This window comes from Cavenderia fasciculata, assembly GCF_000203815.1.
Source record: "Cavenderia fasciculata unplaced genomic scaffold Scf_Dfasci-F-a-25c12.r2-5, whole genome shotgun sequence".
NCBI lineage: Eukaryota > Evosea > Eumycetozoa > Acytosteliales > Cavenderiaceae > Cavenderia > Cavenderia fasciculata.
Genome location: NW_004457729.1, coordinates 2,741,513 through 2,767,644, shown reverse-complemented (window position 1 = coordinate 2,767,644; position 26,132 = coordinate 2,741,513). Strand labels below are relative to the sequence as shown.

At 33.2% G+C, this 26,132-nt stretch overlaps 11 protein-coding genes across 11 annotated transcripts; 5 read left to right on the top strand and 6 right to left on the bottom strand.

Annotated features, from left to right (window-relative positions):
* Positions 1–76: 76 nt before the first annotated feature.
* DFA_01450 (uncharacterized protein) lies at positions 77–635 on the bottom strand (the record flags this gene model as incomplete). The annotated part of the gene is made up of 2 exons (XM_004359357.1): positions 77–393; positions 563–635. The coding sequence occupies 2 exons, from the start codon at positions 633–635 to the stop codon at positions 77–79; spliced, it is 390 nt and encodes a 129-aa protein (XP_004359414.1).
* A 433-nt stretch (positions 636–1,068) lies between these two features.
* On the top strand, positions 1,069–2,853 carry DFA_01449 (uncharacterized protein; the record flags this gene model as incomplete). Its single annotated transcript, XM_004359356.1, has 3 exons — positions 1,069–1,616; positions 1,728–2,434; positions 2,525–2,853. 3 exons carry the CDS (start codon positions 1,069–1,071, stop codon positions 2,851–2,853), a joined length of 1,584 nt encoding a protein of 527 aa, XP_004359413.1.
* A 238-nt stretch (positions 2,854–3,091) lies between these two features.
* On the bottom strand, positions 3,092–3,389 carry DFA_01448 (uncharacterized protein; the record flags this gene model as incomplete). The annotated part of the gene is made up of 2 exons (XM_004359355.1): positions 3,092–3,207; positions 3,290–3,389. The coding sequence occupies 2 exons, from the start codon at positions 3,387–3,389 to the stop codon at positions 3,092–3,094; spliced, it is 216 nt and encodes a 71-aa protein (XP_004359412.1).
* Positions 3,390–3,704: 315 nt separating this feature from the next.
* On the top strand, positions 3,705–5,092 carry oxaB (putative oxidase assembly protein; the record flags this gene model as incomplete). Its single annotated transcript, XM_004359354.1, has 2 exons — positions 3,705–4,700; positions 4,820–5,092. The coding sequence occupies 2 exons, from the start codon at positions 3,705–3,707 to the stop codon at positions 5,090–5,092; spliced, it is 1,269 nt and encodes a 422-aa protein (XP_004359411.1).
* A 281-nt stretch (positions 5,093–5,373) lies between these two features.
* Positions 5,374–8,958, top strand: pgtC (putative glycosyltransferase; the record flags this gene model as incomplete). The annotated part of the gene is made up of 4 exons (XM_004359353.1): positions 5,374–6,731; positions 6,993–7,181; positions 7,265–7,489; positions 7,557–8,958. The coding sequence occupies 4 exons, from the start codon at positions 5,374–5,376 to the stop codon at positions 8,956–8,958; spliced, it is 3,174 nt and encodes a 1,057-aa protein (XP_004359410.1).
* A 65-nt stretch (positions 8,959–9,023) lies between these two features.
* Positions 9,024–12,071, bottom strand: DFA_01445 (uncharacterized protein; the record flags this gene model as incomplete). The annotated part of the gene is made up of 3 exons (XM_004359352.1): positions 9,024–9,617; positions 9,745–9,935; positions 10,016–12,071. The coding sequence occupies 3 exons, from the start codon at positions 12,069–12,071 to the stop codon at positions 9,024–9,026; spliced, it is 2,841 nt and encodes a 946-aa protein (XP_004359409.1).
* A 246-nt stretch (positions 12,072–12,317) lies between these two features.
* Positions 12,318–13,327, bottom strand: DFA_01444 (uncharacterized protein; the record flags this gene model as incomplete). The annotated part of the gene is made up of 3 exons (XM_004359351.1): positions 12,318–12,623; positions 12,694–13,073; positions 13,171–13,327. The coding sequence occupies 3 exons, from the start codon at positions 13,325–13,327 to the stop codon at positions 12,318–12,320; spliced, it is 843 nt and encodes a 280-aa protein (XP_004359408.1).
* A 237-nt stretch (positions 13,328–13,564) lies between these two features.
* Positions 13,565–15,046, top strand: psmD4 (type A von Willebrand factor domain-containing protein; the record flags this gene model as incomplete). The annotated part of the gene is made up of 5 exons (XM_004359350.1): positions 13,565–13,590; positions 13,719–13,804; positions 13,946–14,115; positions 14,200–14,417; positions 14,491–15,046. The coding sequence occupies 5 exons, from the start codon at positions 13,565–13,567 to the stop codon at positions 15,044–15,046; spliced, it is 1,056 nt and encodes a 351-aa protein (XP_004359407.1).
* Positions 15,047–15,221: 175 nt separating this feature from the next.
* On the bottom strand, positions 15,222–18,841 carry DFA_01442 (uncharacterized protein; the record flags this gene model as incomplete). Its single annotated transcript, XM_004359349.1, has 6 exons — positions 15,222–16,748; positions 16,929–17,014; positions 17,081–17,253; positions 17,348–18,299; positions 18,415–18,613; positions 18,692–18,841. The coding sequence occupies 6 exons, from the start codon at positions 18,839–18,841 to the stop codon at positions 15,222–15,224; spliced, it is 3,087 nt and encodes a 1,028-aa protein (XP_004359406.1).
* Positions 18,842–19,086: 245 nt separating this feature from the next.
* On the bottom strand, positions 19,087–20,353 carry DFA_01441 (uncharacterized protein; the record flags this gene model as incomplete). The annotated part of the gene is made up of 2 exons (XM_004359348.1): positions 19,087–19,133; positions 19,243–20,353. The coding sequence occupies 2 exons, from the start codon at positions 20,351–20,353 to the stop codon at positions 19,087–19,089; spliced, it is 1,158 nt and encodes a 385-aa protein (XP_004359405.1).
* A 348-nt stretch (positions 20,354–20,701) lies between these two features.
* Positions 20,702–25,158, top strand: mcfE (mitochondrial substrate carrier family protein; the record flags this gene model as incomplete). The annotated part of the gene is made up of 9 exons (XM_004359347.1): positions 20,702–20,748; positions 21,142–21,190; positions 21,246–21,330; positions 21,467–21,671; positions 21,749–22,258; positions 23,420–23,468; positions 23,621–23,755; positions 23,856–24,597; positions 25,136–25,158. 9 exons carry the CDS (start codon positions 20,702–20,704, stop codon positions 25,156–25,158), a joined length of 1,845 nt encoding a protein of 614 aa, XP_004359404.1.
* Positions 25,159–26,132: the final 974 nt, after the last annotated feature.

Here is a 26,132-nt window from a genome sequence, read left to right as displayed (position 1 = left end):
AATTAGTTATTTATTGGTAAGTATATAAATATTAATATGTTTAATAATTATTTGAGAGTCTATGGGATTGTTTTTTCTAAATGGTAGTTTGATTCTTTACAATGATGGGTTCAAAAGGTCGCCTAAACTCTACTTTGTCACCATCTACTGAAAATCCATAGGTACAAAGAATGGTACTTCCAAGGATGTTGATTTGACTAGATTCTGGGGTTGGGTAAACAAAGTGGCTCCTTCCTTGAATCTCGATTGAATGATGAATGAATTTATCAAAAGTATAAGAATTCACCACATTATGTTTTAGTAAAAAAGCTAGAGTATTGACTCCAAGGTATATATTAGAGATACTTGTGCTGCACAGAAATGTCACTGGAATAATAGAATCTGGTTCAGATACTTTAAAATAGGTATGGTTTTAACATCTACGGATTGGATGAGAAAGGAGAAAATATGATTAAAATAGATTTATTCTTTTAAAATATTTTATTTTACCTATTTCTTCCAATGGTTGTACTTGGATCATATACCATTCCAAATGATTTAAAATCTTTGTGCTTTATAATACTAAGGTCTTGGGGATGACAACATCCCTTCCATTCAATTGGAAAGTCTTTTAGATCAAATTTAGTACCTATCATTAATAATAATTCTTCAATTTGTTGTATGAGTAAAAAATAGAAAGAGAGAATATTTTAAAATATATTCATCAAGTTTCAAAAGTCATTTATTTATTTATTTGTAATTGTATTTTCACATAATATATGTATATGATCAGATATGGTATCTTTTGTAGATTTAATTTATATATTTCGGCTATCTAATTTGTAGATTTTCAGTGAAGTAAAGGTACTTGGTGTGAGCGTTCAACATACACCAACCTTATTGTTCTGAATTCACCTTTTCCAGGTTTTAAGAAATCCCCTCCTAAAAAAAAAATCTTTCAAAGTACACTTGTAAAAATTCAAAAAACGAACGAAACTTTACTTTTTAACAATTAAAGTATGTCGTTCATTTCATTAATTATTTAGAGAGGTAGAGAGAGATAAGAAAGAGAGAGAGATAATAGAGAGAATGGAAAAGAAATCTACCACCACCACAAAGAAAGTAGCTATTACTAAACCCGCAGCAGCAGTAGCAGAGAAGAAAAAGAGTATAAAGATATCAACTAAAGTAGTCGAACCAAGAACTACTACTATTGCACCTGCTGCAGCAGTTGCAGTTGATGATAAACCTAAATCTATTTTAAAAAAGGCTACTCCAGCTGCTACTACTACTACTGAAAAGAAAAAGACATTGATTACACCAGACTCTTCATCACAAACAAAGGTATCAAAAAAGAGTGCATCATCTTCATCGTCGTCTAAAACAACAACCACAACAACCGAACAAGATGATGTCCCAGTTATTACAAGTAAGCTTATTACTGTTGGATGTTATGAAAACAGTATTTTGGGGTTTGAAGCAATCAAGTTGGCAGATTACCCAGAGTTGGGCAACCCTGACGATTTAGAGGTTCATCTCGAACAGATATTTGCATATGCCTCTCATTCAGGTTGCATCAAATCAATTGCATCTGGATCTGAATATTTGGTTAGTTCAAGTACCGATGAAACTGTAAAGTGTGTATCATCAAACAATACAATTGATCAATTGTACAATGACAGTCATATTATTATAATTATTACTATTATTTAGTTTACTTACTTTTGTTTCATTTACATTTATTTTAGAGTATACAGTTTATCAAAGAGAGAAGAATTTGGACAATTGGTTAAACATGAGGGATTCATTACAAGTTTGAAGTTTTACAAGAATAGTCATTTGATTGCATCGTCGCGTGATCATACGTTGAGCGTGTGGAATGTCAATGGATGGGACTGCTTGAAGCAACTCAAAGGACACAAGGATGCCGTCAATTGGGTCAGCATTCATCCATCGGGCAAGGTTGCATTGAGTGTTGGCAAGGACAACCGTTTCTTTTTGTGGGATTTGATGAGAGGTGTTGCAGCACACTTTCAAAAGACCAAGGGTGAGCCATTCCTCGTTGAATGGTCCAAGTCGGGTGACCACTTTGTCATTGCCTATGCTGACCGTTTGGTCGTACACACTGCCGACGGCAAAGAGGTGCACACCTACCCCACCAAGCAACCAATCCTCGCCATCCACTTTTTCGACGACGACACTTTAGTGGCCGGTGGTGACGACAAGGTCATCTCATTTATCGATTACAAGTCTGGTAAATTAATCAAACAAATCAAAGAGATTGATTCACGTATCAAAGCACTCTCTTCATTCTCGTTTGACCCACAAGACACCCCATACCTAGTATCACTCTCTTCCGATGGTAATATTGTCATTTGGAATGTTGAAACTGATATGCCAGTTGGTTTTGCAGAGACTGGTGCTAGATTAACTTGTTTAACAATTAGTGATGTTAGTAAGTTAAAAACTATAATAATAATAATAATAATGATTATCTTTAAATTCATTTGTATTCCATTTTCTAATATGTATATTCCATTTTTAGTTAAATCAACAGAAGAAGCACCTTCAAGAGAATTACCAGATGAATTTAAACAAGAAGAGGAACAAGAGGAAGAACAAGTTGCAAATGTTGGTCCAAAGATGAAGGTTGATATTAAATATGACCAAGAAGAAGAAGAGGACGAAGAAATGGGCGAACAAGCACAACAACAACAAAAACAAAAGACAAAGAAACCAAAGAAATTGACAGAGGAAGAATATATCGATTATATGTTGGCTCAACCAACCAAAGATACTAAATCCAAAGGTAAAAAGAAAGTTGGAATCAAGAAAAATACCTTTAAAGGAAACAAACCATCTAGCAAAAAATAATAAATAATATACCCAAAAAGCGATAAAATATATTATAATATTGTATACCAATCCATTGATCGATGATAATGATGAAATCAAATCCAGTTCAATTATATTTCATTTTCCACCTCTAATAATACATCAGAGGATTGTGTATTTATGTACATGTTTGTTTGCAAAGAAAGAGAAAGAGAGAGAGAGATCGATTCTTTCTTCTAATTGCAAATTATTATTATTATTATTATTATTATTATTATTATTGTTGTTGTTGTTGTTCTTTTAGTTCTCTTGTTTGAATTCTTCTTCTGGCTCTATCGTCTCTGTCAGTGTCTTGATTAATCTTCTTGTCCTTGTGATACTTTAAATAAGAGTCTATTTATAAAACCTAATTAATATCATGTATGCAATGACTAGCTAGTGATCTACTGATATGGATGGTACCAATGATACATACAATATGAACCTTGTAGATATTGATCAAGATAGTAGAATGATACACCTAAAACAGTCAATGAAGCTGCATAGAATAATGGCGATCTTTTTTGAATCTTCATTCTTCTTTTAACCTGTGTCGTAATATTATATAAGAAAGATATCCTTTCGCAAGAGATATATAGGCGACCGACTAGACTTGACTGTGATGATAGTGCTAATATTACTAAATGAAATTAACAATGAAAAAGAGTGGCTTTTCGTTCGTCATGATTATTCTTATTATGCGATATCGTGCAAGTTTTGCAGATGAGCCAACCTTTAGAGGCGGTTGACATGTACTCTTAATTTTGATTCATTCATTGTCATCATCATTCATCTATCTATCTATCTATAAATATATATATTCTTCTTATATAAACATAGTTTATCTAGATATGATTGGATCAAGAGCATTAAGAAGAACATTGGTATCTTCAATCAATAAGTCATCATCTGCTTCATTTGCAGTTGGTAACAATAACAATGTCTTTAGATACAACTTGTTGAATGGTACAACATCATCATCATCATCATCATCAATGATGATGAACAATAATAATGTTGGTAGTATCATTGGACAATCATTCATCAACAGAAATAGTAGATTCTATTCAACTGATAACAATAAGAATGAAATAGTATATGATACTACTACTACAGTACCACAACAAACAATTCAATTAACAAATGCACAAGAAAAGGCAATAGAGACAGTAGTCAATTCAACATCAGATGTCAGTGTTGGTTCTATTATCAGTCAACCATCAACAACAACAACGACAACACAAATCATCTACGACACACCACAAAACCCAATCATTGAGGCAGTCTCCAACTTTAACACTGGTATTGTCGAATCGATCAACAACTTTTCAATCAGCAGTGGGTGTCCATGGTGGTTGTGTATTGCCGGTATGACGGTTGGTCTCCGTTTCCTCATCTTGCCATTGACCGTCAAACAACAAAGATCGGCTGCTGCCATGGCATTGGTCAAAGAAGAGATGGAGAAGCACTCGTATCTCAACGACGGTACGACCGAAGGCAAGATGAAGCTCTTTACTCTACAACGTGAGATTTCAGTCAAACACGGAGTATCTCCAATGAAACTACTGTTTGTTGGTCTCGCTCAAGCACCAGCATACATCTATCTCTTTTACATTATCCGTTCGGCATGTGTCGACTTTCCACAATTTGTAACCAATGGTGGTCTCCTTTGGTTCCCCAATCTTTCCATTGTCGATCCATATGTCTACGCCCTCCCAATCATCTCATCGCTTTTCCAATGGACTTCGATGAGATTATCATTCACAGAGACAACTCCCCTCATCATGAAGATTGTCTTTGGTGGTCTTTGTATTCTTCCACTTTATTTCACTCTTGATTTCCCTGCTGTATGTATATATAGACATAATCAACTAGAAGATCTAATCCAACCAACCAACCAACCAACCATCCATATCAACTCAATATAAATATATTAATATTATTTCTTTCTTCTTTCATTCTCTAGGGTTTAAATCTTTACTGGTGTATCAATTCATTATTATTTGTTGTTCAAAACTACATCTTTAAGAAACCAGCAGTCAAGAGATTCTTTAATATCCCAATTCATGGAAAACCAACGACCGGCGCCGGTTCAGCCATGGAGATTAGAACTGCACCAGAAGTGATTAAAAAGGTTGCACCAGAATCCATCTTCCCAGAGGACAAGGCAATGAGATTAGAAAAACTAAAGTTGGAAGTAAAGGAAAAGAAAAAGGATGCTCTTGGAAGAAGAAAATAAATCTAAAATAATATAATATAATCAATAGAAATTAGAAATAAATAACAATTAATTTTTGAAAATAAACTTGGTACGTTGGATGGTGTTTTACAAAAACATTAACTAATCAAACCACACACATTTACATTGTGGTTTGTATGTGTGGTAGAGTGGTAGCCAATGTAACCAATGGAGAGTAGTAAAGGATAAACAGTCATCACATGGATGATGATAAGCAAAGTAATTATTATTCTGTCTATCTTTTAAAAAAAAGATAGATAAATAGATAGGAAGGAGGAAGAATGAATAATCTTAGAGAAAGATCACCACTTTCAACTGGAAGTAAATCACATCAAGAGATTGATATAGAAGATGATGATATTGCAATTGGATATGATGAAGAAGTTGATGATAGTGACGATGATAGTACTACAACCGATCAAGAAGATACAAGTACTGATGACGATGATAATGATAATGGTCAAAGTCATCGACAACATCAACATCAACATCACACGAAAAATGAAATACATCAACATCTATTATACAACATCAAGAAAAAGAATCAAGATAATGATAGATCATCATCTTCATCTAATGGTTGTTTTAAAAGATTAATATTACAAACTGGTGGTGGAACAACGAAAGGAGGAATCAATTCATACAAAAGAAAGAATATAACATGTTTGATTGGAACATTGGTATTTGGAATATCACTCTTTTTAATTGTAATGTTATTGACTAGATTCCCATTATCATATATTGATCATGAAGATTACTCTGATAATATATTGTCATCATACTGTGCTCATTTATCAATGGAGTCTGATCAAGTTGAACTATCAAAAAATCAATGTTCATTCCTTCAACACCAACATCAACAACAACAAAAACATAATAATAATAACAAAAATAATAAGAATAATAATAATATTCAAAATAATAATACAATTCATAATTATGAATGTAATCCGTCAAATTTAAATAGACCACAATATCAATATAAATTGGGTGGATTGGAATATGAAGGAAAGGATCCATTCTCTTGTCGTCCACCAGTTGTTAGTATTATTGTACCAGTTTATAATACACCAAAGTATCAGTTATTGGAAATGTATGAATCGGTGAATCGTCAATCATTACAGTCGTTTGAATTGGTGATTGTGGATGATGGATCGACCAACTCTGAAACGATCAACCTCATCAATGATTGGGAGAAATCAGACACTCATGTACATATCCAAAAACATAGTTCAAAACGTGGATTACCATCTGCTCGAAATACTGGTATCAAACAGTCCCGTGCACCCTATATATTCCTACTTGACTCTGACGATATGATCGAACCAACCACTCTAGAGAAATTAGTTTGGAAGTTAGAGACATCACCTCACATTGCATTTGCCAAGGGATGGACAGTTGGATTTGGAGCACAAGAGTATGTTTGGGAAAAGGGATATGAAAAGGCAGACGCATTCCTTTACGAAAATCAAGTCACTGTCACTGCCATGTTTAGAAAGGAAGTATTCTTTGAAAACGTCCATAATCGCAGTCTTGCGCATTACTCTGGATTCGATGAACAAATTATTGGAGGAATGGAAGATTGGGATTTCATTTTAAAGTGTGCCAACAATGGACTATGGGGTGAAACCATTCCAGAGTATATGGATTGGTATCGAAGAAAACCATCGACAAACAGTGATTGGACCAATTTTGGTGATCAAAACAAATCATCAATCATTAATCAATTTAAATCAAAATATCCTTTAATTTATTCTAAAAAAATGAATCATTTATCAATGGTAAAGAAAAACAAAAAGAAAAATATTTAATATTTAATATTTTGGTTCAATCTAACTAATTAATTAATGTAATTATCTATCCAGGATGATAAAATAGAATCACATTATTATTTAGATAGTCATATTGATATTCATAATCATTTGGATAAACAAGTACCAAGATGTTTATTAATTCTACCTTGGTTAAATACTGGTGGAGCTGATAAATTTAATCTAAATTTTGTTAGAGAATTAATTATTAAAGGTTGGGATGTTACCATTGTAACTACACTTCAATCTTCAAATCCTTGGTTACCTTCTTTTCAAAAGTAAATAGATATAGATATCAATATCAAATCAAATATTCTATAATTTAGACTAACAATTCTATTCTTTTCTTTTTTGTTTTTAGATTAACTCCAGATATATTTGTATTGGATAATTTCTTGACAACAGAAGATACACCAAGATTTTTATGTTATTTGATTGAATCTAGAAAGATTGATATTACTTTGGTATCAAACTCAGAATTGGGTTATTTATTTGTACCATATCTTAAAGAAAAATGTCCATTCTCTGCTATTGTTGATTATGTACATATGGAAGAAGATCATTGGAAGAGTGGTGGTTATGCAAGGTAAATAGATATAATATATATTAATATAATTCATAATATTTTCTAATTATTATTATTTTTTTTTTAGATATTCATTATCAATGCAATCAACATTAGATTTATCAATTGTATCATCAGATCATTTAAAGGAATGGATGATTAAAAGATCAATGACAAGTAGATTAAAACAACATCATTATAGAGAGAAAAAAGAAAAGAGTAATCAAGAACGAGGAGGAAATGGTACACCAACTCAAACCCATCAACCAATGGAAAGTGCAATTGCCGATAATATAGATGTCTGCTATGTCAATGTTGATATGAAGGAATTCCAATTTAATATTGTCGATCGAAATAGAATTAGAGAATTATATAATATACCAATGTCAACCACAGTGGTATTGTTTGCTGGTAGATTGGTGGAACAGAAACAACCAAAAGTAGCATTGGAAGTGTTCAAAAAATTGATTGAAAATGATGTTACATTTAATGCATTTATAGTAGGCGATGGAGAACAAAGAGACCAAGTAGAAGAATTTATACAGAGAAATGGAATGCAATCGGTTGTAAAGATACTTGGAGACGTTCCAAGTGAAGATATGCCAGCCATTATATCAGCATCGGATATTGTATTTTTGCCAAGCGCAATGGAAGGTATATCGATGTTATTTTTCGAATCAATGGCTGCTGGTGTCATACCAATCGGAAGAAGTATCGGAGGTCAACATGAACTCATTACAGCCGACGAAGGAGAGTTGTTGTCATTCCCAAAACATCATGATGGTCCTGAATACACGGTGCCAGCCTACACTGAAAGACTCCAACACCTCATCCAACTATCACCAAGAGAAAAGAAAGAAAAGAGTCTAGCTTGTATAACGAGAATTGCAACCTACTTTACCATTGAAATGATGTCTGAATCAATGATCAAATCATTCTGTAAGGCAAGTTATCGTAAACGAATGAAAGAGTCTGGATCCTTACTCTCATTTATGGACTATCCCATTGCCCATACTGGCAAGTCTAATCGACCAAAGAAAATAGTCCAAACTGCCGTTCCAATGAGTGGGTTTGGTGACATTAATGAACACAATGGTGATGGTGCCGGAGACGACCATCAATCTGTCTTTGGACTACACAATGTTGGTGTTGGACAAGAATTGGCCATACAAGCCATTGAATCGATAAAATGGCAAAAGAAATCAGATGCAATGTGGAAAACACTGGAAGCATTGAAAAAACAGGTGGTCGATGACAAACCATACCACAATCAATGTGATATAGACAAGGCCGATGGTGATTCACTCAAGACTAATCTCCAACAATTGACCAAATCTCATACACAATTACAACAAGAATTTGATCAATATGTAAAAGAAAATGAAGACCTATATTCAAAATACCAAGATACTTTGGAATCTTTAAGAAAATATCAATTACAAGATAAAGAAAAAGGAAAGATAAATATTCAAAATAATGATGACGATTAAATAAATAAATAAGGCAGAGACATTAAATGTATATATCTTACACAGTATTTGGATTTATTATTTATTTATTTGGTAGGTTTTTTCTTTTTAAAATCATTGTCTTCAGGAGCTTTAACTAATTCAGAAAGTGGAGCATTGTTTGAAAGCAATTCATAGGCTCTCATAAATTCCTTGACAATGGCAGCCAAGTGATGAGGCTTTCGAATGGATCTTGCAATGTTAAAGGTTGTGTCGAATGGATCTTCAATCATAAAGAAATACTCTCGCTTGTCATCCCATGTCTTTGTCTTGGCAGGCAAGATGACACCTGAACGAATACTAATGACACTGTTTTGATAGTCAAAATGGAGTGCATAGTATTGGAAAAAGGCAAAGAGTAGTTCTGGCACTGTCATGGTGTTGTGCTTGCCAAACACCTCTCTGAGTTGTCCGAGATTGTTGTAGTATTTACAATTCTTGTCTGAAATCATATGATCCTCTTTGACACGACCATCACCATATCTACGACCCTTGATGTAATAGTACTGACCATTTGCCATTCTTTGGAGTGATGGAAGGATAAGAACCTCCTCACGTTGCATAAAATGGATAATCATATTTACAAATGAATAAGAGTGTAATGTATTATTTGATGCATCATTAATACCTCTAACTTTAGCCTGTTAAATAGAATAGAATAGAGAAAGGAGGAGAGTTTTGGGGGAAAAAAGTACCAATTTAAAATTCTTTCTTTCTCGACAGAGTAGTCATATGTTGTATTCATAATGATTGTGTCTTTCAACTTACCCATTGTTTAATTATAATGGCAATGGTTCTAACTCTAATATCAATTTGCATGTAATCATAAATCATTTTACTATTGAAAATTGCCAATGGATTATTGATTGAAAGGTCACAAGACAATGATGAAAATATATCATTAAATCTAATAATTGGTACTCTTGTTCTAGTAATAGCTAAAACATTTTTAAAATTATCTAAAATAATAATAATAAATTAAATTAGTTATTTGTACTCAAGAGAGACAATTAATTTGTTTTTTAATCTTTCTACATACTTGATTTTAAAACATTTGAAACCTTGAATGTATAATTTGATAAAGAATGAAGAGGTCTATCAGTGACAAGAGCAATATCCAAGTCAGAGTTTTTAAATGCCAAACCATTCAAAGATGAACCAAAAAGATAGATCTCAACCTTGACAGGTTTGAGGGTTCTGGTAAGGAGGTCTTGTAAAAATGGTAAGAGTTGTTTACCACGCTGTGTATCGGTACACACTAATTGGGGGTACAAAAGATTACAATCGGAAAGAAGCTTTTCATAGGATTCTTGAACTGGTGGTGGGAGAGTTGGTCTAGCAGATCTTGACATGATGAATTGCAATTGTGCTTTTCTCTCTTGTAGTGATTTGATTCGTTTTTCTTGGACTGTTTTCTTCTTGGTCAGCTTTTTAAGTTGCTTGATCAGATTCTTGTTGGCTTCAAAGTCTACCTTTGTCAACTGATCCAATATTTCCTTGTCTACAACGATTTGATTGTTTTTGGCTTTAAAATCTTTGATTGCATCAGATGCCTCTTGAACAGCTTTCATTACCTTTTGAATCTTGTATTCTACCAATTCAAATGGATCTGATGGTTTTTTTGTAAATGTGGTGGTAGTGGCAGTGGCAGTGATTGAGGTCTCTGTTGTTGTTGTTGTCTCACTACTGATTGGTGTTGTAGATTCTAATGACAATGTTACAAGGTATTGTTCCAACTCTTTTTCCTTTCTTTTTTCTTTTTCCAATCTTTGATTTTCTTCTTGTTCCTTTTTCTCCTTTTCCTCTTGTTCCAACTTTAATTTCTTTTCCATTTCTTCTTTTTCTTTTTGTTTTTGTTTTTCTATTCTTTTTTGTTCTTCATTATTATTATTATTTTGATTATTATTATTTTTTGTTAAAGTTGATGAAGTTGGGGTTGAAGATGGTATACCATTTAATGAATTCTTTTTAGAAGTATAGGTATTATTTAATTTTTGTAGGTCCGATTGATAACGATTTTTGATGTTTTGCTCATCATACTTGTTTCTAACATTCTCCTTTAGAGTTGCATACTTTTCCTTTATCTTTTTTTTAATGTCATCATTTTTCTTGGTGATCTTGTCCATCTTGCCGTTGTGTTTGTCTTCAAACTTGGTCATTTGGTCGCGATGCTTGGCGTCCAAAGCACCCATTTGAGTCTTCCATACACCCTTTGGATTGGCATTGTCTGCCACTACAGCAGGATCAGCAGCGAGAACCTTGGCCAACTTCTCCTTTTCCTTGGCTTGTTCATTTTGAAACTTGGACAAAAGGATGTTGAACGACTTTTCCTTGGGGAATGGTTCGATCTGTGCTTCAATCTCCTTGTCCATTTCCTTTTGAAGTGCTTCTTGTTCGGCCAACATTAGAGGACCTGTGTTTTGAATCTCTTGTCTCTCCCGTTCCAACAATACTCTTGTGCATTGAGCCCATTCCTCGTCCAAGTATTGGTGTCTTTGATCCTTGCTTGGCAATGATGATTCCACCTTTAAACCCTTCAACTCTCTTGCTCCCTGGCCAAGAACAGTCAATATATCACTACTAAACTTCTCGATCATTTCTTGTCTTATGTTGTAGTATCCGCCACCATTTACATTTCCACCTTGTGGTTGATTCTTGTACTTTCTCTTATTCTTTTTGTATTTAGAATCATTGTTGTTGTTGTTGTTGTTGTTATCGTCTCTTTCAACACCAATGTAATGTATCTTTGATAGAGTAGATAGAATGATGGCTGAACAATCTTGTAACAAACCTTCAGCTCTCTCCATGTATCGATCAAGATCCTCCTTTTGTAATTGTTGTTGAAGTAGTTGACTCTTTGAATTGTCATCAGGTGATGTTAAAGAAGCTGCTGCTGCAGGCGTAGTAGCAGCAGTTGCAGTAACTGATTGTTGTTGTTTTATATCAAACACACTATCAATGTCATATCTCTTGTATTGACCGACTATTCTATCCGAGTCTGTTGAGAACAACTTGTTATTAAGTTTAATTTGTTCCTTTAATTTTGGATGTACATGTTCCATTTTCAAGGTAGATGTAGATGTTGGTGTTGACATCCTACTATTCTCTCTTTCTCTCCTTTCTTTATCTATCTCTATCTCTTCTCTCTTCTCTCTCCTTTCTTTAATCTCTATATCTTATATTACTTTATTTTACTTTAAAAGAGTCTATGAAAATGATGATTTGGTGTCTTTGTGACAACAACCCCCAACTGCCACACAATAAAACAAAAAATTTACTTATATTAATTTCCCCGATTATCTAGATCTTTGAGGGGGGAAAAAAGTTGGATAAACATATAACTATGAATCATTATTATTATTATTATTTATTTTCCTCTTTAAATTGGATAGTGTTGATTCCAAGTTGTTAATGTCTTTAATGATAGATTCTAATTTATCACTATCTATAAATGATTTTGGTGGAGGTTCTGGAACTGCCGCTTGAACTTGGACATGCTTGTTTGCACCACTATTTTGATTCAAGGTTTCAATGATACTATCTTTTTCTTGAATTGTTTGTTGTAATCGATTAATAATTTGAATTAAATCATCCCTATTATGAAATAAATATTGGTGTGTTTGTGAAAGTGGACATTGTTCCCAAAGCTAATAATAAATATGGTATTAATATAATGATCTATTTGATTGTTGGTTGTATTGATTATTACTAACATACTTGAATAGGAGATTTTCCATTAATATTTTCAATGTTTGGATTTGCTCCACTTTGAACCAACTTGTTTATACAATCCCAATTGCCATTCAGTATTGATACATGTAATGGTGTGTCACCTTGTTTGTTTTGATTAGATACTGATGCACCATGTTGAACTAGGATGTTTAGTGTTTGTACAGATCCCTTTATCGCGGCGAGGAATACCGATGTTTCACCATCACGTGTTACAGCATTCACCAATGACGATACTGTATTACTGGCAGATAATGTCAGCTCTGCCTTTGCAGCGCTTTGAATGATGGTATTACAAGCAAGGTATTTACCTTCAGTAGCTGCCCAATGAAGTGGTGTCATACCCTCACTATCACGTTCAAAAACATCTAATTTAATTATATCTATTAAAGTTGGTTGGTAGTATTAGTAACAATATCAAGTTTTAATGCTCATTTCTCTTAGGATAGATATATAGATATGTACTTATAAGATATCGAACTATAGAGTCGTGACCAGACTCTGCCGCATAGTGAAGATAGGATTGTCCCAACTCACTCTTATCACTCAATCTTTCCTTTGGTGTCGAGAATATGATTTGATTATGACCGAATCGAATTGCTTGTAATATATTATAATCCATCTTTCTATCTATATCTATATCTATATCTATATCTATCTCTCTCTCTCTCTATGTTGTATAATCTCTATTTATTATCCATTATTATTCTTTTATTGATTTGTTTGCACTTTACTTTTGAATTAAAAAATAATTTAAAAAAACAAACTTTGATCTTCACTTTGGGTGAACTGCACTTAATTAAATTATTATCAAAATTAGTTGTTATACATTGTACATACATATATTATAAATTAAATCATGACTTTAGAGGCCGCAATTGTTTGGTATATATTCATCAGATATCTAAATAGAGAGAGAGAGATACAGCATTACATCATATATTAACATACCACTCTATCTATTACCTATTGTACTTTCTATCTACCTACCTATCTATCTATCTATCTTAAAGTGTTGATAATTCAGAATGGATGAGAAATAGTGATTTCGAACCATCAAGATATCTAGCTCAAAAGGATGCTGTCAATATCATTTGTTGTTTGTATCAATCAATATATATGAAAAGAGAGAAAAGAGAGAAATGAGTTGTCGAACAACACTCCTCTCTCTCTCAAGTGTCGAAAGAGAGTTCTTTATATTAACCTATCATAACTTAACTACATTTGTATATATTTATAGCATCAAAAACACATGGTAATCCAGAAACATCAGTAGCTATATTATCAATGTCTGGTAGACCAGAGATTTTAGTAACATTGACTCAAGACCTTAGTAAAGTATTGGCAAGTTATGATGACATTAAAATTCATGGAAAGATTGATTTCTCAACTTCAATGCAAATTGCTCAAGTTTGTATTATCCTTTTAAATCATAGATAAGATATCTTATGTTATTTGATTACTAATACTTACACATTAATCAAACAACAACAGTTGGCACTCAGACATAGACAAAATAAGCACCAACATCCACGTATTGTAGCATTTGTTGGCAGTCCACTCAAAGAAACAAAAGAGGAGCTCTGTGATCTTGCAAAGCGTTTAAAGAAGAATGCAATTGCTGTCGACATCATTAATTTCGGTGAAGAAACAACCAATGTAGAAAAATTAGAAGCATTCATAAGTGATGTAAATAATAATGATGAACCAAGGTAATGAAGAATAAGCAAAGAAAGAAAAGAAACAATATATTTATTAATATTTTTTGTTATTTTATATACGTAGTCATTTATTAACTGTACCAGCAGGACCACAAATTTTATCCGATATTATTATTCAATCAAAGACTATTATCGAAGGATCAAGTACCTATGGTGCCGAATTCATCAATGCCGATACCGATCCAGAATTGGCCATGGCTTTGAAATTATCGTTGGAGGAAGAGAAGCAACGTGTAGAAAGAGATAGAAAGGCTAGAGGCGAAACTACAGAATCAGACAACAAGACAGAGGAATCAAAGGACGTACAAATGGGTAACATGGGCGGAGACAACTTTGATGATGATCCCGACCTCCAAGCTGCTTTGGCAATGTCATTGCAACAAGATGTTCCAATGAGCGATTCCTCAAACACCACTACTACCACCTCTTCCAACAATGAATCATCTCAACCACAACAACAACAAAACTCTGATGCTTTTAGAGACCAAGAATTCTTAAACTCTACTTTAATGTCATTACCAGGTGTCGATCCAAATGATGAAAGAATCAAGAATGTACTCGAAAATCTTTCTAAAAAGGATGAAAACAAAAAGGATGGTGATAAAAAGGAAGACAAATAATCGTATACAACCAAAACTATGCCCTGAAAATACTATAAATACTCTTCCCCAACAAAAACATTATTACAATAATACACAAGACCATAAAATAAAAAATTAAATTAACAATTGTTCTATATATAAATAAACTTGAAATTTGTTGTATCCTTGATGAGTTATTAATTATTAATTATTTTTATTTTTTATTTATTGAATTTATAAATTCTTTCAACTCAAATATTGATCTTTGACAAACAAGATTACCCTTGAAAAAGTTTGTATAGAATACTATTAAATTGTCTAGTTGTGGAATTAAAGTTTGCTTTGGATACATTCTGGCGATTGCATTGACGTTTTGTAAAAATTGTTTGCTTTCGTCTTCATCTGAAATGGGGTATTTGGACAACCATAATGGGATAATGACAGAGGCATGTTCGGAGAGTTGGGGGACATAACGGATGAATCTTCCAATACTTGATATACCATTTTCGGTGGAAACTATATTTTCTTCATCGGCTGCATCGGGTGAAGAGATGTGTTGATTGAATATTTGCAGTGCTTTAAATACATAGGGAGCAAATGCGCTCTGGGCAGTCTGTGCAACGATACCCAAGAGGAAAAAGATGGTTTGTTTGTTGGGTTGAGGTGTTTTTGGATTTTCGAGGACACTAAGCATCAGAGGGACAAATGTAGGCAACATATCAATGATCCATTGACCACCAACCTCTGTGAAATCAGACAACAAACAAAAGATTGATACTTTTAGATCTTCATCCATCTTTTTGTCTTTGACCGCTTTGATCATATCTGGAATAATTTCAGTTGCCATTGTAGTGAGTGCAGAGGATTGGTTGTGTTTCATTGCTTCACCGACAATCTCGTGAATGCCATACAGTGAATTGGTGCAGTGAATTCTGAAATCTTCGGCATCGAAAATTTCTTCATCGGCGTCGTCGTCTTCGCCGGGAGTTGGAGGTCCCTTTTTCAAAATGTCGTAGATTTGAAGACGGGTCTCTTTGAAGAATGAGAGGGTTCGAAGGATTTGTTCGTAGGTAAAGAAGTTGTCGCCTACGACCTTGAGCAACTCGGCAATCGAAGAGAGTCTCTCTTCGAGAGCTGCCGGATCAGACTCTATTTTGCAAGCAGTTACCAAATAAGCCAAAACTTTGGTAAAGTATTCGTGTGCCTTGGCACTGCCAACACCGTGCTTGGCATTGTGTACCAATTGGAGATTTTGGAGACTGGCAGAGGCGGCAGACTTGGTTTCAGCGCATGAGGTGCCACATATATCACCTTGTGAAATCATCTTGGCCATGGCTTCAGAGTATGGATAAAAGTGTATTAAATTGAAACCACATGCATCCGAAGTCAAATAAAGTGGTAGGAATCGCATAGCCTGTCTCACCCTAAAGAGATGACCACTGTACAAATTATAGTTGAGCAGAGTCAAAAGGATGGGAAGGTACACTGCAAAGTCATTACCAAGACATTTGATAAAGTTGATACATGCTTTAAAGAATCCAGCTTGCAAATCAAACGCCACTCCATGTTTTCTAACAACGCTCATAATTTTGGCTAGATCCTTTGCAAACATCTTTTTACCACAAGCATCACACATTACAGACAATGCCATGAGTGCACGGAAACGTACTTTTTTACTATCCTTTGAAAGTTGATAATCTTCAAACATTTTTAATAATATTGGAACAAATCTTGAATAATACTACAAAATATATAAAGTTATTAATATATTCATTATTATGTTATTATTTTCTTTATCTTTTTCTATTTGACTTACTGGTCTAAAGTGACATTTCAAACATTCAACAAATGATGTCAATGCAGGTAATATATTCTCCAGTACATACAAGTGCTTGGATGTTTTTAAAAGGTATTCAAATACATTTAATAGATCTTCACGATGAGTAGAGTGATCTGTGAAAAATCTACCTTCTAAATTTTGTACCATTGATTGAATAAATGTACAACCTAAAATAGATTATATATATATTAGCATACAATAAATAGAAGGATTAGAATTATTAAAATACTTACAGGAAGATTGAATACGTTCATTCTTTTCAACTTTTGCAATTTTAATGGCTGTAAATAATAATTCCTTGTTTTCCATAATCTCTCTTTGGAAATCTAAAGAAAGTTGAATCAAACAATGGAAAGATATTAATCTAACTCTTGGATTTGTATTATCAATTGTTGATAATAAAATACTTTTTAAAAAAAAAAAAAAAAAGTATGATTAATTAATATTTAAAGAATAATTCTTTTTCTTGACTACAAAATATATATATATAGTTTACATACGCTAAAGTATCATTAATAAATGGAATAAAATCGTAACTCATATGACTGATAGTATGTGCTAAACCAAAAAGGGCTCCATATTTATCTTTCCAAGTGTTGGTTGTTGTTGAAATCATTTCATTAAAACGTGCTACGACTATCTCGGTATGTTCAGAAGTGTTTAAAACAACAAAACGTTGGAGGAATTCAAGGTCTAGTGTGTCCTCTGCAATTTGATCTTCTTTTGCCTCTCTGGCCTCTTCATCTTGTTCTTCTTCTTCTTCTTCTACTTCTTCATCGTCTCCTTCTACCAATAGACGAGTATCCATTCCATTATCTTCTTGTTGAATGAAATTACTGCTATCAACATTGGTATCAGAGTTCCAAACATCGATATCAATATCTTTGATCTCACCACACGAGTAGTAGATTGACTTTACCAATGCCTCTGATTGCTCTGTGCTGAGCTCTCCCATACCAGCCTCGAGAATGGATAAGAGAAGGTTGTGAATACTGCGCTTCAAGTATTTGTTTGTCAAGACGTGATTGGTAAGGATGCCAACGAGAAGATCTATGTAGTCTTGCGCATAGGGCAAGATAAAATCTTGGTTGGTCTCCAGCAATCCCCACACAGCATCAAGGTATTCATAAAATGATCCATTGTCAGCTTTGGCGGCATTAGCAATCACCTTTAAAGCCAATGGTTGAAGTGGCTGGGTCATATCCAGATCACCAATTTGGTCGTCGAGCACTGCACCAAATGCAAACAGAGCAGACACTGAAACGTGAATGCTTGTATCTTCCAGAGCCTCTTTGATCAATCGAACTATCTCAACTGCCATCTCTACCGGCACGTTATTGTGAGTAGACAAACATTCGGCCAACACCATAAATGAGTTACCTCTAAGATTAATCATTGTGTTTTCAGGTTTAAGTGCTTCCATCAATTTTGGTCTAAATAGTCTCCATTCATCTATAACCAACAGAATAAACATTAGAACAAGTACTTTTTTAACAACAACAACAACAACAACAACAACACAGCAAATGATGTGTTCAATATACATTAATGTGTGTAAATAACATACTTGGTAGGAAACGGTTAAAACAACCAATAGCTTTGACAATGTTGTCTCTGACTTCCTTGTCTAGCTTAGTTGTAAACTCTTGATTAAGCAGATTCCATAGTTCATTTCTTAGAGCCTCTACCAATTCAGGTGTAATCTTTAAGTAGCATGCAGGGATTCCCAAAGCTGTTAGAAGGCAAGTTGAAGTATAATGTCTAATCTATAAATAATAATAATAATTGTTTTGAGAATGCATGAACGAATGAATGATAGATAGGTAGTTAGGTAAGATACATACAACAGGATATTCACATTTAACAGTTAGATATAAAAACCAAGAAACCAATTGGTTTGTTGTATATTTTCTAAATGTTTCAGCAGGTGCATTCTCTGGTGAATTTGCATATTTAACAATGATTTCTAAAATCTCTGATATTGGTTCCTCCATTATTATCTATCTATCTATCTCTAATAGTCTCTATCTGTTCAGCTGATATCTACACAAAAAAGAATAATAAGCAACCCACACAAGGTGACGTCTGACACATTTTATTTGAGATATTTTGTTTGTTCCCAGAAAATAGATTGTTAGAAAAAAAGAAACTTTAATTCGGGCTCTGTCGTTGGTTGGCGCCAATTCATGAAGAATTTACAAGGTGTTGCGATTAAATACAATTTTGTTTATTTATTTATTTATATCATCCATTGATCGGTCAATCTGATGAATGGTTGTTGTTTAACTACAATATTATTAGTTAATTGTGAAATATAGTTTACAATGATTATTATTAATGATTACAGTTTTTTTGGTATTTTAAAGTTTTGAAATTAAAATATTATTATTATTACAGTTGTTATTTTGTTGTTGTTGTTGTTCTGGATATAACATTAAAATACCATAATCACGTGGATCATTCCAAATTGGGTAATTGGATTGTGATTTGAATTGAGTGAATTCGGTTGGAGTTGAAAATCTGGCAATCGATGTAAATTCTAATGATTTGATACCTGGAAGTAATGGAAAGTGTTGTCTGATTGGATCGGTCATTGAGAATCCTGCAAATACATAATTGATGCCTTGAGAATACAATTCATTGTGTACACGTTGTAAAAGGTATCTAAATAGAGTGTCACTTGTTTCTTGATCTTCACCCAATGAATAACAACAATAGAGTTGACGATGTTTTTGTGTTTGTTGTTGACGATTCTTGAGTGTGAATATTAAATCTTGATTCCAAATAGAGATTGATGCTTCATACAATTGACCATTACATTGCATCGTTGCAATATAGGTTGATTCATGGTATTTTTGATTATCGACAAGGATATCTGAGAAACTTGATGGAATAAAGTTGTATTGTTGGAATGCATTATCCCATCTGATTTTAACATCTTCATTCTCGATAACCTTCATGAATCTAACCTGTGAACAATTGGATGGGAGTGAGTTGACCTTGACTGGACTAGATACCTTCCAAGCCATTTGACATTGATCATATTGTGGAGTCATTTCAATGTTTCCAGTTGCTTTTTTGATTGGTGCATTATTCTTTGATGTCGATGCGACAAGGATGGTTGAACGGTTGTCTTGTTTGACGGCACTATGAATATCTCTGAAAAACATATTGGAAATGGAATGACCACGGTATTCTGGATGAACATTGATATCAAACATATAGTACAATGTCTTCTTTTCACCACACACAATCACATCTTTGATATTACATGCATAGGCTCCAACAGCTTGATGTTCCTGTCTGTCTTCAGCAACGATAATCTTATGATTCTTTGTTAGAGTTGGACGGATTGTGAAATCGATTGGATGTGACATTCCTTCCAATGCATTGTAATTGTATGATACTGGTAATCTTGGAATCGATGAAATGGCATTTAAATCTTTTTCCTCTGAGAATTCTCTTAATACAAATCTATTATTATTATTATTGATATTGATATTCATTTTTGTTGTAAATCAATTGATTAATGATTAATTGATTGTTATTAATTGATTGTATTTGTTGTTGTTGTTGTTGTTGTTGTTGTTGTTGTTGATGATGAATAAATTAAAGTTGATCAATTATTATTTATAGTTGTGTGTTCTTTGACCAAAGGACAGACGATAAAGATAAGCGACTATCAAGTCACAGTTAAACGGACGACACACTATTGACGAGTCTATGAGAAACGTGTCGACGATCGCGACCGGTCGGATAAGTGCAAGATCACCAACGGGCGACTGAATGATGCTCATCATGTCGGTCTATTCAACATTGTATAGGTAACCGGACTGCGACACATTAATTAATGAATGAATAGACGTCGAAGTGACGGTACAACAATTAACTCTTGCTTCCTGTATGTCAAGTCGACTACTTGACACCCACCCATATATCTCGAAACGTTTGCATTGTTGTAAGTCATATTGTAGATGTATATAAGATTAAATCACAATGGTGATTCTAGTCTCATCTAGATGACCTAGATATCGTTCACACTACTCTAATGCATTGTTGTTCTCTCTTTCTCTCTCTCTAACACATTCGAACGTAAAAGGTAATAGATGATCATAGAGTGGGGTCGTGGGATTGATGGGAAGATTGGCAAAGCACCCTTTTTTAGGGGTGTTTATTATTTCTTTTTGGAATTAATAAAATAATATAGTTTTACACTCCAAGCTTAGACGGTTTGTGCACAAGATCAAATTACCTTATTAGTTAGTTAGTTCCTCTACCTTTAATTATAGAATAGTAGTAGAATATACAAGAGTATATATATTACTAGAAGTAATCAACATAGTGTAAGAGAGGGAGATGAGTAGTATTCAATCTCCTTTTAAACTATTTCTTGTAGAGAATGCAGACTCGATAAGTTTGCTTAGAAACTTGATTGTATTCTTGCCCGGCAGATATGATGACTCTGAATTCATATCAGAAGCATGTATGTTGTCAGATCGAAAGAGTAATATACTAATCGATCTATGTACTAATCGAATCATCATCATAAAATGAACTCAATTGTCATCTATAATCATTCATAGTATACAGTGCAACCAATATATTTCAAACATATATAGATTGGATATCTTCAACGATTATGTTATCACACAATCAATCAAAGACATCAACCGAAGAAATCATCCCTCCACCATACTACTTGTCAATACTCAAATGGATAGCAGTACTACAAAACATAGAATTAACCTGTGAAGTATATGCTAGTACAAAATTTAAAAAGAAATCAAATAGATGGTTAATCATTATATTATTGGAAGCTTTAAAGTACATATATCTTCAACTTGTTTCATATAAATAATCATTTATTAACCAACAATTATCAATTGTATTTATCTCTCTAGAGCATTTTTAAGATTAAAATTATTAATTAAAACCAATGGTAATATGTTGGTATATCATTCATTTCATGTACCAACCAAAGATGTACAAGAATTTACACAAAAGGCCAGAGTGGCATCGAATTCATCGAGATTTATTGAAGGCTCACGAAAGACATTACAAGATCAAATCATTGAACAAAACGAACTGAAAATTAAAGAGGAAGAGGAGGAATCGACACTTTTATCTATGCTCCCACCATGCTCTCCTCCAGACTATCCCACCAAGGTGATTGGAGAGTTGTTGTTCATTTTTAGACCATTGGCATACTGCGTTGCACATTGGAAATATGGAAAGAAATCATGGAAACCTTGGATTCTATCATTGGTCATGGAAGGTGCTAGCAAATTCTTTAGTGAATTTGGTTCCAACAAGGAGTATCTTTCTGATTTGGAATCAATCGAATTAAAAAGAAGACGAGGATTATTTATATATTATTTATTACGAAATCCATTCTATGATAAGTTTATTGGGTAATTAATTATTAGATAATAACAGATATAAACAACAACAACAACAACAACAACACCACCAGTCATACTAATCAATCATTCTATTCTCCTTTTTCTAATCATCATCATTTAGTGATGGTATTGTTTTTAGAATATTAAATTTTTTCAAGAGAATACCAATTATTAAGATTTTAGTTGGTAACTATTTTATTTATTTAATGTCCATATCCAACCAACATACTAACAACCCCTACCCCCCTTACTCTTCCTTAATTGATTTAGAATTACTTATTAATTATATAAGCGTTTTTAAAACAAGATATTTCTATACATCTGCATCTTAAAGTTCTTGCTAGCAACAACAACAATAATACCAACGACACTGTCAGTGTATAGCACTGCGATTGAAATAAACTTGAATAATGGAATTCAAAACCCAATTAATTAGTTGGACATACCTAACAACATTTACTTTATTTCCTAATTAATAATAATAATGAACCATTTTATTTGTTTGAGAGATAGATATATATATATATTACCTACTTACTAAAGTTTGGACAACTGTGTTTCCTAGATCTTGGAAATGGTAATGACTCTATAGCAAGCAGGGTGGTATCCAACTATTTAAAGAGCCAATATGATTGTATGTTGGGATAAAACCTAATCACAAATCAAAACATTTCTAGGTAAACTCTTTACGTGATCGTCTGGCTGTCAAAAAATAGAGCAAACCAAAGTAAGAACATCTAGATGAAAACCTAATAAATAATTTAAAGAAAAGATAATGATCAATTTATAAAATGAAACTCGCTCCTGTAATCAATACCGATGTAGAGGAAGCCTTGAACACCTTCTATTCATTAAAGAACCAATATATATCGATTGCGCCAGGATATCATTGACAACATAAAGAATTATCGCAACTATTGAAATGGGTTTCCACTTGATTGTCCATATTTAGGCATCGCTATTGTTGTTGTCGGTATTGTTACTATTGATATTGTCGTTGTTGATAATGGACTACCTATTCTAAATTGTTCGATATCCACTTACCTAACGCTGTTGCAACTGGTTGTCATAATGAGGTTGTCTTCTGCTTGAATTGTCTTCTTTGTTAAACACTGTCAATTCAACAAGATATTGTTGATAGTTTGTAGTAGTTGTTGTTGTTTCTTTAAGATGTTCTGAAAGAGATAATAAGCGTGAGGTTGATTCATTGATAATGTTTGTTTGTTATCAACAAGACAACTTTTGTCCACCCCAAAAAATCTATTTAAAAATATGCAAGGGATCGTCTGTAGCTACTACTCGGCTTTCGAGTCGGCTAAAGGAGGATCACAAACTAATTAATTAGCTAGTTGTATAAATAACATATATTAGAGAGAAAGAGAGAGAGAGAAGATGAAAAAGGATGAACCAGCACTATTACAGTTATCAGTCGGTGCAGCATCTGGTGTGTTGGCCGACTCTATCATGCATCCAATCGATACCATCAGAGCTAGATTACAAATTGAAGTAATTTATCATCATCATCATCATCGAAACAATTGAACATGGACGACGACAAGAATATTGATACTCTACATTCATTACATTCATTCACATTCATACTTAGAAAGTAGGACAACAACAATATAAAGGAACTATAGATGCATTTCAATCAATCATTAGAAAAGAGGGATGGAGGTGTTTATACAAGGGATTCCCTATCGTTGTCACTGCAACCATACCAGCACATGCATTATATTTCTATGGATACGAATACAGTAAAAAAGAGCTGGCCAAGGTGCCCAGTATAGGCAATGGCATCATCAACCATTTTACATCGGGGTTGGTGGCCGATGTTGCTGGTGCAATGATTTGGACACCAATGGACGTCATCAAACAACGATTACAAGTACAAAAGGCACAAGTTGCAGCTGGAACTACATTTTATAGGGGATCATTCCATGCAGTCAACGTTATATACAGAGAGGAGGGTATTAGAGGTTTTTATAGAGGTTTTTTACCATCATTGGCTACATTTGGTCCGTTGGTTGGTATTTACTTTGCAACATATGAACAAACAAAACGATGGATGGCCACATCGATCACCAAGAAACCAGATCAAGTTCTTCCACTTCCACTCTTGTTGGGTGCTGGATTTTTCGCCGGAACCGTAGCTGCTGCAGTCACATGTCCATTAGACGTCATTAAAACTAGAATTCAAGTGGCGCGAGCCAATGAATCAACCTATAAAGGTATTATAGATGGATTCAAAAGAATTCTTAAAGAAGAAGGTCCAAGAGCTTTTGTCAAAGGTATGGGTGCTAGAATTCTATGGATTGCTCCTGGTAATGCTATTACTATTGCTTCATGTATGTTAAACAAAATATATAAATGTAAATATAAATATCCTAATAAAATTCTCTTGACCTCTCACTATAGACGAACAAATTAAAATGTTATTTTCAAATGCATTTCAAAGTTGATGATATGGAATAAATAACTATTTATAATATGTCAATTTAATTTAATTAGTGTTGGAGAGATTGATATACAAATTTCAATCCCTTTTGGTGCATTTATAAAAATTCGACCAAATACAATAGTTATTTCTAGGTTGAAATATGGCAACAGAAAGAGAGAAAGAGAGAGATTTACACTGTTATACAAAATGTCTTTATTTGGTTGTGGCTTTCTCTAACTTGGTTCTAAGAGGTTGGTGATTCGCCCATGTCTTGATATTTCTTTTGTTGTTGATGGACTGAGTATTTTGATTGTTGTTGGATGAGGACAATATTTCTTTAACCAAAAAGGAAACTATCTTTAATTCCCACTCCACCAATCTTTTTTTCTCAATAATATAATATAATTTATATTCTCAAAAAGAATGGAATTATTTATTTATTAAAGATCAAATGGTAAACGGGTACTAGGAAAAACAAAAAGATATAAATTTAAAAAATAAATAAAATATATTGGTATTTTAGTTCCAATCCATCAACACACACCCATACTTGCTCAATTTAAATATAAATATATATAATCTTATGGATATTTAAATCTATAGTATTGATTATTATTAGGATATGATTAAAAAAAACTATAAATAAAAAAGGAATTGAAATGACCCCCATTGTAACCATAAACCCTCATGTGATTACTGATTCTTTTTTTATTAATCAAACTCTTTACCAAAAGGGGTCACAAAACCTCCTCTTTTATTAATACTTAGTTTAAAATCCTATGGTTTTAAAGTCATTGGAAATAAAATCCAATGATAAAGTTCCTTCTTTTGGGGTAGTCAAGTCGCTGTTTCGCGTGTGTATGTTTATTTGAATTGACTGCTCATGAGGAAAGCCAAAACTATAAATACTACTATGATCAGCACTACAATAACAAATCATTAATACTATTCTTTAATCAAATACAAACTATAACAATATTATCCCCTATTATTCTTTATTATAATTAATTATTTTGGTACTTTTTAAAATGCTTCCCACACCCTCCATCCCATCCACTGGTATACTTATAAAAAAAAAATTAAAGATACACAAATTTACGAATATTTTTTTTTCTTTCTTTCTTTTACTTTTTTTTTCTAAATTTCTTTATGACCTCTTGTTATCTAGCCACGTTACATCAATTAGAAGCGGGAATGGCCCATTTGGAAACTATGGTCGATCAGGCCTTAGAAGAAAACAACACTTTGGCTATTACAATCGCTGATTTACAGCAAACAAACAACAACTTGCAACAAACCAACACCCAGTTGGTTTCGAGAATCGCTCAACTTGAGCAAGTTATCAGTGATGCTGGAATCCAGGTTCCACCATCAGCCTAGATATCTAATAAATAAAAGATATCATATTATTGATCAATGTTAAATGATCAATATTATCACCAT